Genomic DNA, 17,566 nt, shown 5'->3' on the forward strand with positions numbered 1-17,566 from the left:
TCCACAGCCAGACCCGTATCTCCTGCTCCACGAAGAGCACATCACAGGCTGTTGCACATCACTAAATCTTGCACCGCTGGTCGTCTCAAGTGCAGGCAGTGTCATGCAAAGACACCAGTGAAGTACTCTTCCTGTGATGTGCCTTTGTCCTTTGTACCCAAATGTGACTGCTACAATGACTGGCATGTTGCTAGAAACATGTACAATTTTATAATGGTTTGTAAATACTTTGTGTAAAAATTCATGTAAATAGTTTGTTGTGTATTTTTTATATAAACAAGTTGTCCACCATAGCACTAGTTTTGACTCTTTTATATGCACAACATTTAGTTTCAAGAAGGGAAAAGGCACTCTAATGTGTTTATGCATCAGTTACTCTGTGTCAGCAAAACTAATAGTGGATCTGGATATGGAATATGATAGCTCTAAGTGTCATCTTTCATTAGAGTCCAAAATTATGACTGTACGTTGAAGCGTTCAAAAGTAGGAGCCTTTTTGTCCTAGGTTACCAAAGGGTCCTTTTGGAGTATCCAAAAGGCACTTTTGTAAAACGCCTGGGTGTACCCTTAGAAAAACATGTGTAAAATATTCATTTTTTATGGTATTGTTATAACATTTGAACTTGGACTAGGTAAGGCTTCATGCTGTGATCCCATTGTGTTCTCAAGCTAATAGCTACAAGTTATAGTCATCTGCAGGCATCTGTATGCAAAAAAAATTTTCAGGCGGAAAAACAAACTTCTATTTCATTGTGTTCAAACTTCTATTACTCACAATCAGTAGAACTTACAGTAATTCTGACAGCTGGGGAAAAAACTTCAGAGTGTCCCCTTTCAAATGTGACCAAAACCATGCATGTACTCCAAACGGTTCAAGAACAGCTTTAAATTTACTTTGGGTATGCCTTGATTAGGCGTTTTAGGCTAATTTTACAGGATTGGGAAGAGGTATAATGTATGAAATGGAATTTAATTCTGTGTAAAGTAACTGTATCCGAAACAAAAGCTAACCAGAATAACCTAGCTGTGAATGTCACCATTGATGAGACCAGTCTAGGAGAAGCAAAATAAAAATTAATAAAAGATGTAAAATGCAGGGACTTTTCAGAAATTCTAATTAATTGTCAGAAGCAGCTGATTTACTATAATTAATAGGACTTTCCAACAATACTTGAGAGAGAGAGAGAAAGATTAATAATGTTATTATTACCTCTCCTCGCTTGGCCAAAAACCTGCGTGCGCCAACAACGTGACATAAAAAACTGCAATGTAGCATTTTGTCATGCTAAAACATTTATTTTTGGAAAAAGTAGTCTTTAAAGCTCTTTAATTTGAAAATGGCTGAGCTACTGTCATCCATCCATCCATCTTCAACCGCTTATCCGAAGTCGGGTCACGGGGGCAGCTGCTCCAGCAGGGGGCCCCAAACTTCCCTATCCCGAGCCACATTAACCAGCTCTGACTGGGGGACCCCGAGGCGTTCCCAGGCCAGTGTGGAGATGTAATCTCTTCACCTAGTCCTGGGTCTTCCCCGAGGCCTCCTCCCAGCTGGACGTGCCTGAAACACCTCCCTAGGGAGGCGGCCAGGGGGCATCCTTACCAGATGTCCAAACCACCTCAACTGACTCCTTTCGACGCAAAGGAGCAGCGGCTCTACTCCGAGCTCCTCACGGATGACTGAGCTCCTCACCCTATCTCTAAGGGAGAAGCCCGCCACCCTTCTGAGGAAGCCCATTTCGGACGCTTGTACTCGCGACCTAGTTCTTTCGGTCATGACCCAACCATCATGACCATAGGTGAGGGTAGGAACAAAAATTGACCGGTAGATCGAGAGCTTTGCCTTTCGGCTCAGCTCTCTTTTCGTGACAACGGTGCGAATGCAATACCACCCCGCTGCCCCGATTCTCCGGCCAACCTCCCGCTCCATTGTCCCCTCACTTGTGAACAAGACTCCGAGGTACTTGAACTCCTTCACTTGGGGCAAAACCTCATTCCCTACCTGGAGTACGCACTCCATCGGTTTCCTGCTGAGAACCATGGCCTCAGATTTAGAGGTGCTAATCCTCATCCCAGCTGCTTCACACTCGACTGCCAAGCAATCCAGTGAGAGCTGAAGGTCACGGACCGATGATGACATGAAGACAACATAATCTGCAAAAAGCAGCGATGAGATCCCCAGCCCACCGAACCGCACACCTTCCCCACCCCGACTATGCCTTGATATCCTGTCCATGAATATCACAAACAGGATTGGTGACAAAGCGCAGCCTTGGCGGAGACCAACCCCCACATGGAATGAACTCGACTTCGTGCCGAGGACCCGGACACAGCTCTCGCTTTGGACATACAGGGATTGGATCGCCCTAAGAAGGGACTCCCCCACCCCGTACTCCCGCAGCACCTCCCACAGTATCTCCCGGGGGACCCGGTCATACGCCTTCTACAGATCCACAAAACATATGTAGACCGGATGGGCATACTCCCAGGCCCCCTCCAGGATCCTTGCGAGAGTAAAGATCTGGTCCGTCGTTCCACAGCCAGGACGAAAACCGCATTGTTCCTCTTCAATCCGAGGTTCGACAATCGGCCGAACCCTCCTCTCCAGCACCTTGGAGTAAACTTTACCAGGGAGGCTGAGAAGTGTGATACCCCTGTAGTTGGCACACACTCTCTGATCCCCCTTTTTGAAGAGGGGAACCACCACCCCGTTCTGCCACTCCTTAGGCACTGTCCCAGATTTCCACACAATGTTGAAGAGGCGTGTGAAGAGAGCTACTGTCATGCTACTCAATAATGTTAAAAATAAGTGTCTATCTGTAACCCAGATATTTGCTTTTTTACAAAGAAAAGGATGGAGGAAACAAAATGAACTTTTGTGGTAATCAATATTATGCCACAAATACTGTTGATTGAGCTTAACTTAGAGTGAACCCAGAGTATTCCTTAAATGAAAGTGATTGGGGATTGGGGAAGTTCCTAAATAACAAGATAGCACCATAAATGTGTCATAGAAGTGGTTCAAACACCTTGTGCACTATATTCCACGTCTCCTAAACCCATAACATGGAACTGTGTGATTAAAAGACTAAATACTGTCATATGGGTTGGAACAACATCAGAGTGCGTAAATGATGACAGAACATCTCATTTTTGGGGAACTATTCTTTTAAGCAATCAAACATGATTTTGATCTTGGCACATGACTTGCCTAGAAATCTGTCTTTACCCATTAACAAAGGAAACCTCCATCTCAAAGTTTGTTAAACACCACTGACACCACTTCATATTTTAATAGCACCTTACCATCAGATGGGTTGTCATAAGATGTCATCAACTGCGAAACTCTTGAGTTAACTGCCAAACCCAGGGGGCTGCGTCCATCCCCCCACCCCCATGCATGTGGTTTGCAGCTTGTTTATTGTGTTAGTGATGTTTTAATGACTCTAGATGAAGTGGGTGGTGAGGGGAAGATTGCCACTTGCTGTAAATTTGAGCAGATGATTGCTCTTCAGCGGCATGAGGCTGACACAAGCATCAAGGCCCTGGAGTTCCAGTCATCAGACTGCTGGAGTACTACTAGTTTTAAGCTCTTGAACTATTTCTGTCCTCCAACTTAGTTAATGACCCCTTCATTTCAGTCTGTTTCTGAGGCAATCCGTTGCAGACTCTGCATTTTTAAAGGTGCACTTAGTATTTTTTTCCTCATTAAAAAAGTTTTACTTCTAAATAGTAAATAGTACTTTTGACAAAAAAAAAATGTAATGATGTACATGAAATGAATACATTTAAAATTTTTACATGGTGCTTGGCTGCCTCAAGGGGGCCGCAATATTGAGATAACATGACCAGCCAAAAATAAAAATAAAATATTTCAGTAACCACAGACACTTGGAATTAATAAATCATGGCTGACTGTGAAAAATACATTTCTACAATTGCATTTGTAACTAAAAGCTATTGCCTGTGCATGATGCGGCATTGACACTGCCAGGTGTCAGTATTCATCCAAGATGACTGAGTGCACATTTTGTTGATTTTATTGGTGCTCTGATATTGTTTTATATTATTGTTGTATGTTGGTCTACTACCTTTCACACTAGAGGTTTTGGTGCAGACCTAGGTTCAGTTCATGTTTGATGAGTGTGAAAGCAACAGACAACAAACATGGGTTGGCAACAAGGAATCATGTTCAAGTTGGTTCATGTTATCCCACAGTATGACACAGGTTGATATAACACAGTCTGTAAGTCTGATTCTGGTAGTTCTATTCTTTTTTTTATTTATTTATTTTTTGCCATAGGAATATAGATTATTAACATAAACTTATAAACATTTTAAAGTGAGCTCCGAAGTTGTTAATTGATCGTATCCTGCAGACGTCATCAGTCCACATTATTTCAACTTTTTTTAATAATCATTAAACAGCAGAATTCCTGGTGAAGAACTAAACTATCTATGATCCTGAGGGGGAAAATCTACCAATCAGAGAATCGCGGCAAAATAGCTCCGCAGTGGGCATCCACTGCCACGACGCTGTCTGTAGGACACAACCGAGTCGGTCTCCATAAACTCTCAAACTACTCATACGTTTGTATATATCTGAATATTTTTTAATGTACTTAATATAGGTTGATTCTATACTTATCAACTTATATATATATAAGGGCAATATAATAGTACTCCAGATGACTCTGGTGGTTAAATCCATTTCTTCATAAATTATATGATAGGTGTGAGTGAGAAATAGACCAATATTTAAGCCTTCATTTTAACCTCCCTTCTCCCTTCTCAGTCAGTCTCCACTTCACGTTCACGTTCTTCTTCTCTTTTTGGCGATTCACATTATTTGTGCATATCGGGGAGAGAGAAGAATTTATGTTAAAAAAATGAATTAAAAATGTATCTGTTTCTCACTTACACCTATCATATCATGTCTGAAGATATGGATTTAACCACTGGAGTCATATGGATTACTTTTAGGCTCCCTTCTTCTTCTTTGGATATTAAAGATTCAAACCTTTGACACCCATTCACTTGCATTGTATGGAACCACAGAGCTGAAATATGTTTCCAAAATTTGTAATTTGTGTTCTGCAGTCATATACATCTGGGATGGCATAAGAGTTTATTATAAGATAATTTTCATTTTTGGATGTACACAGTCTTGTACCTTGTCTTTATGTCTGATTTTTAAATATATTTGTAATGTTGTGATTTACCACAGAGCTGGTTGGTTTGGTTCATGGCTCAGAACAACTTTAGTAGTAGCAGCTAATAAAAATCAAAATTAAGCTGTTCTTCATTTATAACTTTCACATTTAAAGCTTTTTTGCTTGGCGACAATGCTAAAGAGTTTCTGGTGGTGCTGCCATTTAATTATAACATAACACAGGCTAAAAGCAGACCAGTGGTGCCAAGGGCAAATGCTTCTTTGGTTTATTTAAAAGTCTAATCTCAAATCTAAGAAGCTTCTTCATATTTTCATTATTTTGAACTCTGGGCTCTGTAGTGAATCTGACTTTTGTCTGCAGGTTCTTCAGCACCATCATGCAGTCCATGAGATTTCCTACATCGCCAAGGATATCACGGATCACCGAGCCTTTGGTTATGTGTGTGGAAAAGAGGGAAACCACCGATTTGTGGCCATCAAAACTGCTCAGTCTGTAAGTACCTATACATTAGCCATGTAGCCGTACCAGACAAGCATGAATTATAAATAATGTATTTAAGATGCAAGTGTTGTGTAGTCATATACAGTACGTGACAATAATCCAGATTTACCAAATGGGATGAAGGTCATGAGCAGCAGGTCTTCGTTCACTTCTGGGTGCAGGTCACCAAGGAACAAAGATAGTGACTGGTCGCTGATCTTCTCTCCAGAAACCTGTTTGTATGATGTGGCCATGTTCCAGTCAACATAAGCAGAGATTCTGCTGTATCAAAAGCTGTGCACTGCAGTGAACTTAGAGAAGTCAACAAGTCATGCAATCTGATCAAACAGATCATAAACTAAAGGTTTCTGCTCCCTTTATAGGCTGTAAAATTCAAAATTCCACAGACTCAACTGATAAATTTGACATCACAATTAATAGTTATATTCCCTAATAACAGCTGTTTTTGAGTAAACTATATTTTAAACCATGGCAATATATTTTAGGTGTACATTTACAGTGTGGAAGTTTGCATAATTGTGCAGAATCATAATTAGGCGGATTTGCATTATTATAATTTTTTTTTTATGAAACCCAAATTGGGGAACAAATTTCTTTTTTACATTTACATTTACCAAAAACAAGAAAGTTCACATTTACAGATATATATATATATATATATACACACACATATACATATACAGTGGGTACGGAAAGTATTCAGACCCCCTTAAATTTTTCACTCTTTGTTATATTGCAACCATTTGCTAAAATCATTTAAGTTCATTTTTTTTCCTCATTATTGTACACACAGCACCCCATATCGACAGAAAAACACAGAATTGTTGACATTTTTTCACATTTATTAAAAAAGAAAAACTGAAATATCACATGGTCCTAAGTATTCAGACCCTTTGTTCAGTATTTAGTAGAAGCACCCTTTTGATCTAATACAGCCATGAGTCTTTTTGGGAAAGATGCAACAAGTTTTTCACATCTGGATTTGGGTATCCTCTGCCATTCCTCCTTGCAGATCCTCTCCAGTTCTGTCAGGTTGGATGGTAAGCGTTGGTGGACAGCCATTTTCAGGTCTCTCCAGAGATGCTCAATTGGGTTTAAGTCAGGGCTCTGGCTGGGCCATTCAAGAACAGTCACGGAGTTGTTGTGAAGCCACTCCTTCGTTATTTTAGCGGTGTGCTTAGGGTCATTGTCTTGTTGGAAGGTGAACCTTGGCCCAGTCTGAGGTCCAGAGCACTCTGGAGAAGGTTTTCAGTCCAGGATATCCCTGTACTTGGCGCATTCATCTTTCCCTCGATTGCAACCAGTCGTCCTGTCCCTGCAGCTGAAAAACACCCCCACAGCATGATGCTGCCACCACCATGCTTCACTGTTGAGACTGTATTGGACAGGTGATGAGCAGTGCCTGGTTTTCTCCACACATACCGCTTAGAATTAAGGCCAAAAGTTCTATCTTGGTCTCATCAGACCAGAGAATCTTATTTATCACCATCTTGGAGTCCTTCAGGTGTTTTTTAGCAAACTCCATGCAGGCTTTCATGTGTCTTGCACTGAGGAGAGGCTTCCGTCGGGCCACTCTGCCATAAAGCCCCGACTGGTGGATGGCTGCAGTGATGGTTGACTTACTACAACCATCTCCCGACTGCATCTCTGGAGCTCAGCCACAGTGATCTTTGGGTTCTTCTTTACCTCTCTCACCAAGGCTCTTCTCCCCCGATAGCTCAGTTTGGCCGGACGGCCAGCTCTAGGAAGGGTTCTGGTCTTCCCAAACGTCTTCCATTTAAGGATTATGGAGGCCACTGTGCTCTTATGAACCTTAAGGGCAGCAGAAATTTTCTTGTAACCTTGGCCAGATCTGTGCCTTGCCATAATTCTGTCTCTGAGCTCTTCAGGCAGTTCCTTTGACCTCATGATTCTCATTTGCTCTGACATAGCACTGTGAGCTGTAAGGTCTTATATAGACAGGTGTGTGGCTTTCCTAATCAAGTCCAATCAGTATAATCAAACACAGCTGGACTCAATTGAAGGTGTAGAACCATCTCAAGGATGATCAGAAGAAATGGACAGCACCTGAGTTAAATATATGAGTGTCACAGCAAAGGGTCTGAATACTTAGGACCATGTGATATTTCAGTTTTTCTTTTTTAATAAATGTGCAAAAATGTCAACAATTCTGTGAATTATTCTGTGAATTCTAATTATGTCAATATGGGGTGCTGTGTGTACAATAATGAGGAAAAACAATTAACTGGATTAAGTGTCCAAATATTAAACTGCACCTCCCATCCCTTACCCATCCACACCTAGATTTATAACATAAAAAAAATAATCATTATTGTCTCTGTATTGTGTACATTTTCTCTGTATGTTTCTCTCTGCCCCTGTTTTATTGGTTTCTGGTGCTATTCTTTGTTGCTGCATTGCCCTGTTCTTCAGTGTGAACTGCAGTGTTCAGTGACAGTTACTCCATACCATATTTCCATACCGGGTCGATGAGAATCTGTTGTCCTCTCTCTCTCCCCATCCATTGCTAATGCTCCATATCACAGGAGGATAAAGAAAACCTTGCAAAATCTTCCTGCACTCTTTCTCTTTCCAACCTCAGAACAATATTTGTTCATTCCTGCCACACTGTTGGTTTACTCAATTATTAATTGCCGTAATCTCATGTTGTCTTGTTTTTTTCCTGTTTTCCTGTTTCCATGGTCAAGTTATGGTTTGGTAATTCATTTTTTATATATACTGTACCTTGGTTCTGAATTATTTAAATGTCCATTTAACATGGTATTTGTCACATATTCCCTGTTGTCTTCTGTTTTTGTGCTTTTATGTTGAAATTCTTGTTTAGTTCCTGTTTCCTGTTAATTTTTGTAGTTTCATTTTATGATTGGTTTTCCCCTGATTGTTTCCACAGGTGTTCCTTGTTCCCTTGTTTGTTTACTTGTATATTTCAGCCCTTGTTTCTCCCAGTTAGTTTGTCTGTTCTCACATGTGTTGTCATGCTCTGTGCCTGGTTTCCTGCATTTTTTGTTATATTCTGAGCTACCTTGTTTACCAGTATTGCACATGATAGTCCAAGGTGTTTCAAAGAATGCTATTAGCATGATACATATCCAAAGAATCATGGTATTGTCATGGTGCATATCCAGAAAGCATTGTTTTAGCATAGCATGTGTCCAAAATATCATGATGTCAACATGGTATAATGTATTGAAACATGGTAATACCATGGACTTTTTTTTTGTACGTGTGTTTTGTTTCTGCCATTTCTCCTCTTCCTCTCTTCCTTTTTCTCTCAAATTATTTCCCTCATCTCTTTCTCTCATTTTATTTCCTGTAAATGCTCTTTCATTCTCACGTCCACTCATATTGCCTTACCCAGTAGTGTGAGTCTGCTGTAGTATAGGCAGCAGGAAAATACCCAAGGCAAATTGTGAGGGCAAATGTTCACTTCACATTTTTATCCATTTGTATTTATTGAGATATTAGTGGCATTTAGGCTGCTCTGGGCATTTAGGCTGCTCTGCTCTTTTTTTGTTAACATGGAGCTTTGATGCTAACTACAAAGCGTGAAGTTTGTTCTTACCCAACCCTTTCAAATGGAAAGCACGTTGTTCTATCACCTCTCATCTGGCAGATTTAAGAGCCACAGAAGCAAAGGTTAAGAGGTCCACTTCTTTTTATACTATACTTATTCTCTGAAGTGCATGAACAAACATAGAGGTGATACAGTTGATCTTCAGCATGGATCCCTATTGAAAACAATGTGTAAAAAGCAGGTTTCGCAAGGTCATGGAAAACCTCTCTGTTACGTATGTAACCTTGGTTCCCTGAAGGGAACGAGATGCTGCATATGATCACTATGGGACACCATCTGAGTGTCATGTTGTCTGAAGCCCTTATATAATCTGATTTTAAGTGTTGCAGGGGTGACCCCGGTCCCGAAACACTCCTGCAAAAAATTCCAGCAATGTACCGACAGGGCAGTGAACTGGATTTTCAATTTGTGCTATACACCAAGAAGCGAAATTACGGCAAAATGATGGCACTTAAACGTATATACTTCACCTATATAAACACCTATAACTTCCAGAAATATGAGGACTGGCGAGAACCGGCTTGACAATATAAATACAATTTTAATAAGGGGATAAGGGGAGGGAAACCACAAAAAAGGTGGCACCTACACGCCGTAACGGTGATCATGCCAAATTAAAAAAACATTTTAAAAAGAGAGGGAAAGGCCAACACTGAGTGGCAGTGGGAGAGAGATAGAAAAAAAACCTCCAATGGACAACAGCCGCGGCTCTCCGGACATATCAGAGGCAGTATCCAGGCCTGTGCTGGATGGAATGCCCCGCCGCATTCTCGGGAATCAGAAGGGGTCTCCCCCGCCCCTGACAGCGGTTCTCCCACTCCAGGTGGTCGGCCAGGAGACCCTCCCCGCCCGCGGCCGGTGGTCTCATACTCTGCCAAGCCACTAGATGGGCAGACAGAGAAATTAATTCATGACTCTCTCCTGTAGCACAAAATGTAACAAATAGATGCCGCTCTTGGATGACTTTTGGTGACTGTTCTATTATCAGTGGCACAGTGGAAGGAGACCCCTGTGCCATCACTACTGCATATGATTGAATGAGTACAAATAATGTTTTCCCTGTATTATTTACAGGCATGTATGTAAAACACCCTGAAGTGTCTACAGCTGTTGAACATCAAATTATGTAGGAATAATTGCCTTTATTATTTATAGGCATGCATAAAAACTGCTCTGATGTGTGTATACAGGGTTCAATTTCGTTCATTGAATGGGGCACCCTATGTTACGCAGCAAGCCCATGAGGCTCATGTGTAGACAATTATTATTGTACCTCAAGCTATATTACGCATGCCCCGAGTCCCTTGGTCATGGAGGCAGAGGCATATCTCAAGCTTAAATATTCAGTGCTCATTCAGCCAGTGCAAATTATGGGGGAAAATGAGCTAAATTGTTGTACTGAATAACGAGTTAGACACTAAATTGTTCCCAGCATAATATGGGGGAACTTGTAGTACTTTAGAAAAAGTGCTTTTGCACATTGGATAGAACATTTTGTTGAGGATGTTCAACACTAATAGGGTGACAGACACAACTTTGAGTATTCAAGGTGCGAAAAACGGCGAACTTGACTCAATAGTGAACTCCGCTTCATCAATAAATACTTTAGAGAACTTCAGCTGGTCAGAAAACACGCTGTCCTCTGAACATCTGTGAGATACGATCAATTTGTAGAAGGAGGCACAAAGCCCAATGTCTATCACCCTCACAAACAATAGCATTGCCTTGACTTACTCATTCCCCAGCTTGAGCCTCGTGGGAAATCGAGGGAAAGTCCAAACGTAGCCGGTGAACTCAAAGGCATTCCTTAACATAATGGTCTTGGTTGGACTGCAAAACCATCATGTGTAGATCCAACAGCTGTCTGAAAAGAGAGACATCCATGCTGCCACTGGCAAATCGAGCAGAGATAGCAATGCACATCTCTTTAGCCAAAAAGCTTGTGTGATCAACAAAACGGGCAAAAGAAAATAGAAGCTAAAATACCTTGCATCTTCTGATAGAATCCCGACAGAATAATGGCACCAGTGAAGCACTCCTCCACTGCCTTTTTCATGAGCATTCTCCCAGAACGACACAGAAAGAAACAATAGGGACAAAGTGTCACAGTTTGTCACCTTTCTGGTCATAAGGACTTATTTTGACATGGTTATTGTATACGCCCACGCCTGCCACAGCCAAAAAGTCAGCGTTGCAAGCCTTGTCTGTCCCAGAGCCAGAGTTACAAGCCTCGTCCATCCCAGAGCCAACTCTCGCTGAGCTATTAGACCTGGAGTTGGTTCCCACCCTTGTGCCCACCCGAGAACTCTTCCTCCACGGCTGGTTCCGTCCAGCCCCTCTACTCCGCTGGTTCTGTCCAGCATCATGGACTACCTGGTTCTATCCAGTACCCTAGCCCTTTCTTCTCCGCTGGTTCTGTCCAGCACGATGGTCTTTCCTCCTCTGCTGGTTCCATCCAGCATGATGGTCTTTCCTCCTCTGCTGGTTCCATCCAGCATGATGGTTCATCCTCCTCCGCTGGTTCCGTCCAGCACGATGGTCCTTCCTCCTCTGCTGGTTCCTTCCAGCACAAAGGTCTTTTCTCCTCCACATCACATCACAGACGAAGGGAAATTTTGACCCTCCGACTCCGCCTTGGCTCTCTGATCCCTCGACATCACCTCAGCTTTATAATCCCTTGGATCCACCATGGTCCTCAAGCCTATCAACTTCGCCGGGGTTCCTTGTCAATCCAGATCCGCCTTGGTCCTCAGTCCCACTGGCTCCACTTCACTCTGATTCCCCACCTTCCATGGCTCCGCCCCTCATGCCTCTTATGGCTCCGCCTTCCATGGATCCTCCGCTCGAGCCTCTCAAGACTCCGCTTGCATTCATCAAGCCTCCTTTGCCTCCACCCCCTAAGTCTCCACCTCCTGTGACCAAATCACCTCCTAAGCCTCTTGACCCTGTCTGTGCTCTGTGGCTGCCACCCAGGCCTTCCTCACCTTTGTATAAATGCCCTCTAGTTTCACTCACTTGTTCTCAGATCTTATGTTTCCTTGTATGTTCCTAAGATTGTTGTTCCTAATGTGTTAATATTACTATTTAGTTATTTGTATTGCTCCACATTGTTTGTATTCACCTTCTTCATCATCTCCATTAAATAGCCTACGTTTAGATCCAACGTCTCTCATCTCATCTCTGCAACACGTTACACAAAGGGTCCCATTTTGTTTCCTTACTGTCTGATTCTAATTGCGACAGCTCTCGATGCGCATGGTGTCTCGCATGCTTTGTTTGTTAGAAAATGGCCACTGAGCTAGGCCTAAGAGCATGTCTGACACACAAGGTGTTTGTTCGCACCTCTATCTTCTCGGAAACATAGCCGAAATCCCAAATGTCTCCAGAAAATGGAGCTCCAAAACTGGAGGCCATAGATCTGGAACAAGTGGGGATAATGCCTTGTGGTGAGAAATTGCAAGTCTCTGCGAAGTTCCATTGTCCTCATCGGTCCCTTTGGAGAAACCACATTGAAATTTCTCTGAAATTTATGCTGTGTCAACGACAAAAATTTGACTCGATTGTGCAAAAGCAAGAGCCATTATGGAGCCTGTGACGTAGCCCCCCGGGGGGTGTCGCTTAAGCACAATCAGCCAATAAACTGGCATAATGTACACTCACCTAAAGGATTATTAGGAATACCATACTAATACTGTGTTTGACCCCCTTTCGCCTTCAGAACTGCCTTAATTCTACGTGGCATTGATTCAACAAGGTGCTGAAAGCATTCTTTAGAAATGTTGGCCCATATTGATAGGATAGCATCTTGCAGTTGATGGAGATTTGTGGGATGCACATCCATGGCACGAAGCTCCCGTTCCACCACATCCCAAAGATGCTCTATTGGGTTGAGATCTGGTGACTGTGGGGGCCATTTTAGTACAGTGAACTCATTGTCATGTTCAAGAAACCAATTTGAAATGATTAGAGCTTTGTGACATGTTGCATTATCCTGCTGGAAGTAGCCATCAGAGGATGGGTACATGGTGGCCATAAAGGGATGGACATGGTCAGAAACAATGCTCAGGTAGGCAGAGGCATTTAAACGATGCCCAATTGCTCTTCTATCAGCTTGAATCAGTCGGCCCATTCTCCTCTGACCTCTAGCATCAACAAGGCATTTTCGCCCAAAGGACTGCTGCATACTGGATGTTTTTCCCTTTTCACACCATTCTTTGTAAACCCTAGAAATGGTTGTGCGTGAAAATCCCAGTAACTGAGCAGATTGTGAAATACTCAGACCGGCACGTCTAGCACCAACAACCATGCCACGCTCAAAATTGCTTAAATCACCTTTCTTTCCCATTCTGACATTCAATTTGGAGTTCAGGAGATTGTCTTGACCAGGACCACACCCCTAAATGCATTGAAGCAACTGCCATGTGATTGGTTGATTAGATAATTGCATTAATGAGAAATTGAACAGGTGTTCCTAATAATCCTTTAGGTGAGTGTATAAGGGCTTAAGACCACGTGACAGACCACATTTGTAGGCTTGGAAAAGTCATGGATAATGACTTTCAATCTTAAAAATTAATGGGGGAAGTCATGGAAATTTCAATATTGCTGTGTAGTGGTGTAGTGGTCTAAGCACATAACTGGTAATCTGGTAATCAGAAGGATGCTGGTTCTATCCCCACACCACCATTGTGTCCTTGAGCAAGGCACTTAACTCCAGGTTGCTCCAGGGGCATTGTCCCTGTAATAAGGGACAATAAGTAATTACAACTCTGTAAGTTGCTTTGGATAAAAGCGTCTGCCAAATGCATAAATGTAAATGTAAATGTAAATCTCTGAAAATAAAATTATAAACAAAATCCTTATCCAGTAATCACGACTGAATGGAAAAGTCAAGGAATAATCATGGAAAATCATTGGTATGTGAACGCTGTAAGATTCAAAAGTCATTCTGTTAGAGTCGTAATAGGTTCATTATTAACTTTTTAAACCTTTTTTAATAATAAGTAATATAAAGAAAAAAAAATTGTATCTTTAAGACTACATACTTTTGAACATTACAAATGGATATATTATTTAAGTGAGTATTGTTTATTTGATATTTTGTATTTTTAAGATAAATTATTTTATTTAGAAAGTGAGCTTGTTTACATGGACAATAGAAAAGCTATTTATTGCAAGAAAGCTGATTAAATCTGGGAAGGGGTGTTCTCGTTTACATACACTTTGTTCGCAGCTTTCCCTTGACACCCTTATACACGGTCAGTAAGCAGCTTTCTCCAAAGTGGCGTAATTTCCCCACGATGCTTGTATAAATAACAAAAATCTGAGAAAGACTTCGCTATTTTATTCTTTGTTGCTTTGCTTACCAGATATTCCAGATTCCTTATCTGTCATTCACTCGATGTTGTGTCGATGAGTTGATATTAAGGGTCGCTCTTGTGGAGCCCAGACATCTCTGATCTAGAGAAAAGGCCAATGGAAATTGGCGTTTGGAATTTGCATGCCACTCCCCCGGACATACGGGTATAAAAGGAGTGATGCTGCAAACACACATCAGATATCTTCTTCGGATCCGAGCGAGCAAGTTCACAGAGCTGAATTTCTCTGCCGGCTCCATTCATCTCTCTACGCTGTTGGATCTACGGTGCATTCCAGCGGTCCTCCCCCTCGCACACCACGGTTCTGCTGAGCAAATACACCTGGGCTCTTCAGCAGCTGAAAACTATGGAGAGAACAAATTTGTTTATATATATATATATATATATATATATATATATATATACTATATATATATATATATATATATATATATATATATATATATATATATATATATATATATATATATATAAACATAAAAGAGTTTAATTTCCTCTAAAAGAGTGCCGCAAACGTCTTTTTCAAGATGCCTTTTTTGTTTGTGTATGTTTCCTGGTTGCAATCTCGTTACCTCTCCACTTCCCACGGCCACTATCTCTGCCTCTCGTGTTGGGCACTGCCCATGCAGGGACAGCGCTTGTGGATGGATCATGCTCTCACTGCGAGGGCATGATTCTGGCAACGTTGCAGTCGTTCTACCCACAGGTATGAGGTGGGGTCGGTTTGCACTGGGGGTGATTTGGGGATTTCGATGGGAGCTTCTCCGCTGGTAAACCCCCCATGGATATCCCATTCCCCAGCTTGCTGTTTGTCTATTCAGCCCCTGGTCAGACCTAGCTTTCCTATGGGCAGGAGCTCCCCTAGGCCACCCAAATCCTGCACCACCTCAACAGCACAGCGGACGCGCTGTCACGACAGGTTACACTCAGGAGAGAGTGGAGACTCCACCCTCAGGTGGAACCAGCTGATCTGGAGTCGACTCGGCATATACAGGTAGACCTGTTCACTTCCCCAGAATCCTTCCACTGCCCACTTTGGTACTGTCTGACCGAGGCTCCCCTCGGCACAGATGCCCTAGCACACAGCAGGCCCCTGGGGATGTGCAAATATATTTCCCCCCACCAAGTGGCGCCCCCTGCTGGCATACAAGCCCATTCTACCAGGGGTGTTGCGGCTTTTTGGACGTTGTCCCACGGCACCTCTCTAGCAGACATATGTAGAGCCATGGGCTGAACAACACCTAACACCTTTGCAAGGTTCTATAACCTCAGGGTTGAGCCAGATTCGTCCCATGTGTGTTATCAGGTGACACAAACGGGTAAGTTCAGTTCAGCTGGCTGGGTGTATCGCTTGTGCATAGCGCCTTTCCCCTCCCTTGAGGTGAAGACGTGCGCTCTGCCTTTTTTTAAGAAGTGTGAACCCTGGACGTTTCTCCTCCCTAGCCTAGTGGCTGTCGAGTCTTCAGAGAAGCTCGCTGCTGCCCCAGTACGGGCATCACCCAGGCCCCGGTACTGAGGTAAGTGCTCCACATGTGCTGGTTGTCCCCCTAGGCAACCCCCATGTGATGTATTTTCCGCAAAATGGATTCCCTGCCGGTAAACCGCGTCTTCCTTGGACAGAGGGCCCTCTGTCCTTGGTCCCCTTGTTTGTAGTAACTCCTCCCCCCTTGGGTAGAATCTACCACGATGCTGCTCCTCGCCATGTGCTTCTGCTCCTAACCGGTAAAGACCGTGTGTTGTCTCCTCTTTGGAGGGACACCCCCCAGTTTGGACCATATATTTGGCCCCCAGCCGAATTATTTCATTTCTTTTTTTTTGGGGGGGGGGCAATAGAGAAGGCAATGGCTGGGCCAGCCAGTCCTTATACTCCTGAGCAGTTAGCCATTCCCCTAGGTGCAGGGGACTGCTTCATGCCTGCCAGTGTGTTGGGGGTAGTTATGCCACGGCTTGCTGCGCTGGCTACGAGGCACACAGAGGTCTGCCCATCTCGCACCGCCAGTCTGAGTAACTCGGTTCAGCTCTTTTGCCATTTTCCATTGGGACCCCTAGTGTCAACTCATCGACATTATGTTGAGTGAGTGACAGATAGGGAACGTCTCGGTTACTGATGTAACCTCCATTCCCTGATGCAGGGAACAAGTTCCTCCTGCCACAACACTTAACCAACCGCTGAAATGGCTGGGTCTTTGGCTTGGCTCCTCAGTGTGATAACTGATGTGTGTTTGCAATGTCACTCCTTTTATACCCGTATGTCCGGGGGAGTGGCATCCACATGCCAATTTCCATTGGCCTTTTCTCAAGATCAGAGATGTCTGGGCTCTGCAGGAGCGACCCCTAGTGTCAACTCATCGACACAACATCTCGTTCCCTCCATCAGGGAATGGAGGTTACGTTAGTAACCGAGACGGTTGTTGCTCTATTTGTTTCCTTAAATTTGCATGATGATCTGCAGCAGAATTGTGCTGCATTAGTAGGGTTTCCCTTTTACATCAAACTCTGGGATTCCCCCAATGTACTGCATATACAGTACGTGGGCGTGAGGGTCAGCAGTCAATATTTTTAATTGCCGTGTATAAATGCGTATATTTTATAGTGCATGTGTTTTTCCAGGTATTGACTTGTTGATATGATGTATCGCCCTATCCAGCACTTTTAAAAAACATGTTAGAACATTGCTAATGGGTTTACATATAAGCCACATTTTCGGTAGAAGCCCAAGTGTGTAAAACCGCTTTCTTTTAATCCCTTAAACAGCATAAGGATAACAACACTCTTGTTTACATGATGTTTCAGTAACCTGCTTTCTGCAAAAACTCTGTAATAAATGGTTTCTTTAGTCCATGTATATGTGGTTAGTGTTTTTACTTTAGATCATAGAGTATTACAATAGTCAATTGCATACATGATATGCATTAGGTTCAT

The 17,566-nt window shown here is 42.8% G+C and overlaps 1 protein-coding gene across 2 annotated transcripts in view; it reads left to right on the forward strand.

Annotated features, from left to right (window-relative positions):
- The window catches only part of dab1a (DAB adaptor protein 1a), a 263,993-nt gene that overhangs the window by 197,031 nt on the left and 49,396 nt on the right, over positions 1 to 17,566 (forward strand). For both annotated transcript variants that reach the window (XM_052098301.1, XM_052098302.1), the window contains exon 5: positions 5,531 to 5,662. In XM_052098301.1, the coding sequence (XP_051954261.1) occupies positions 5,531 to 5,662 (132 nt within the window). The remainder of the gene's footprint in view (positions 1 to 5,530; positions 5,663 to 17,566) is intronic.

This window comes from Xyrauchen texanus, chromosome 30 (genome assembly GCF_025860055.1).
Source record: "Xyrauchen texanus isolate HMW12.3.18 chromosome 30, RBS_HiC_50CHRs, whole genome shotgun sequence".
In the NCBI taxonomy this organism is placed as follows: Eukaryota; Metazoa; Chordata; class Actinopteri; order Cypriniformes; family Catostomidae; genus Xyrauchen; species Xyrauchen texanus.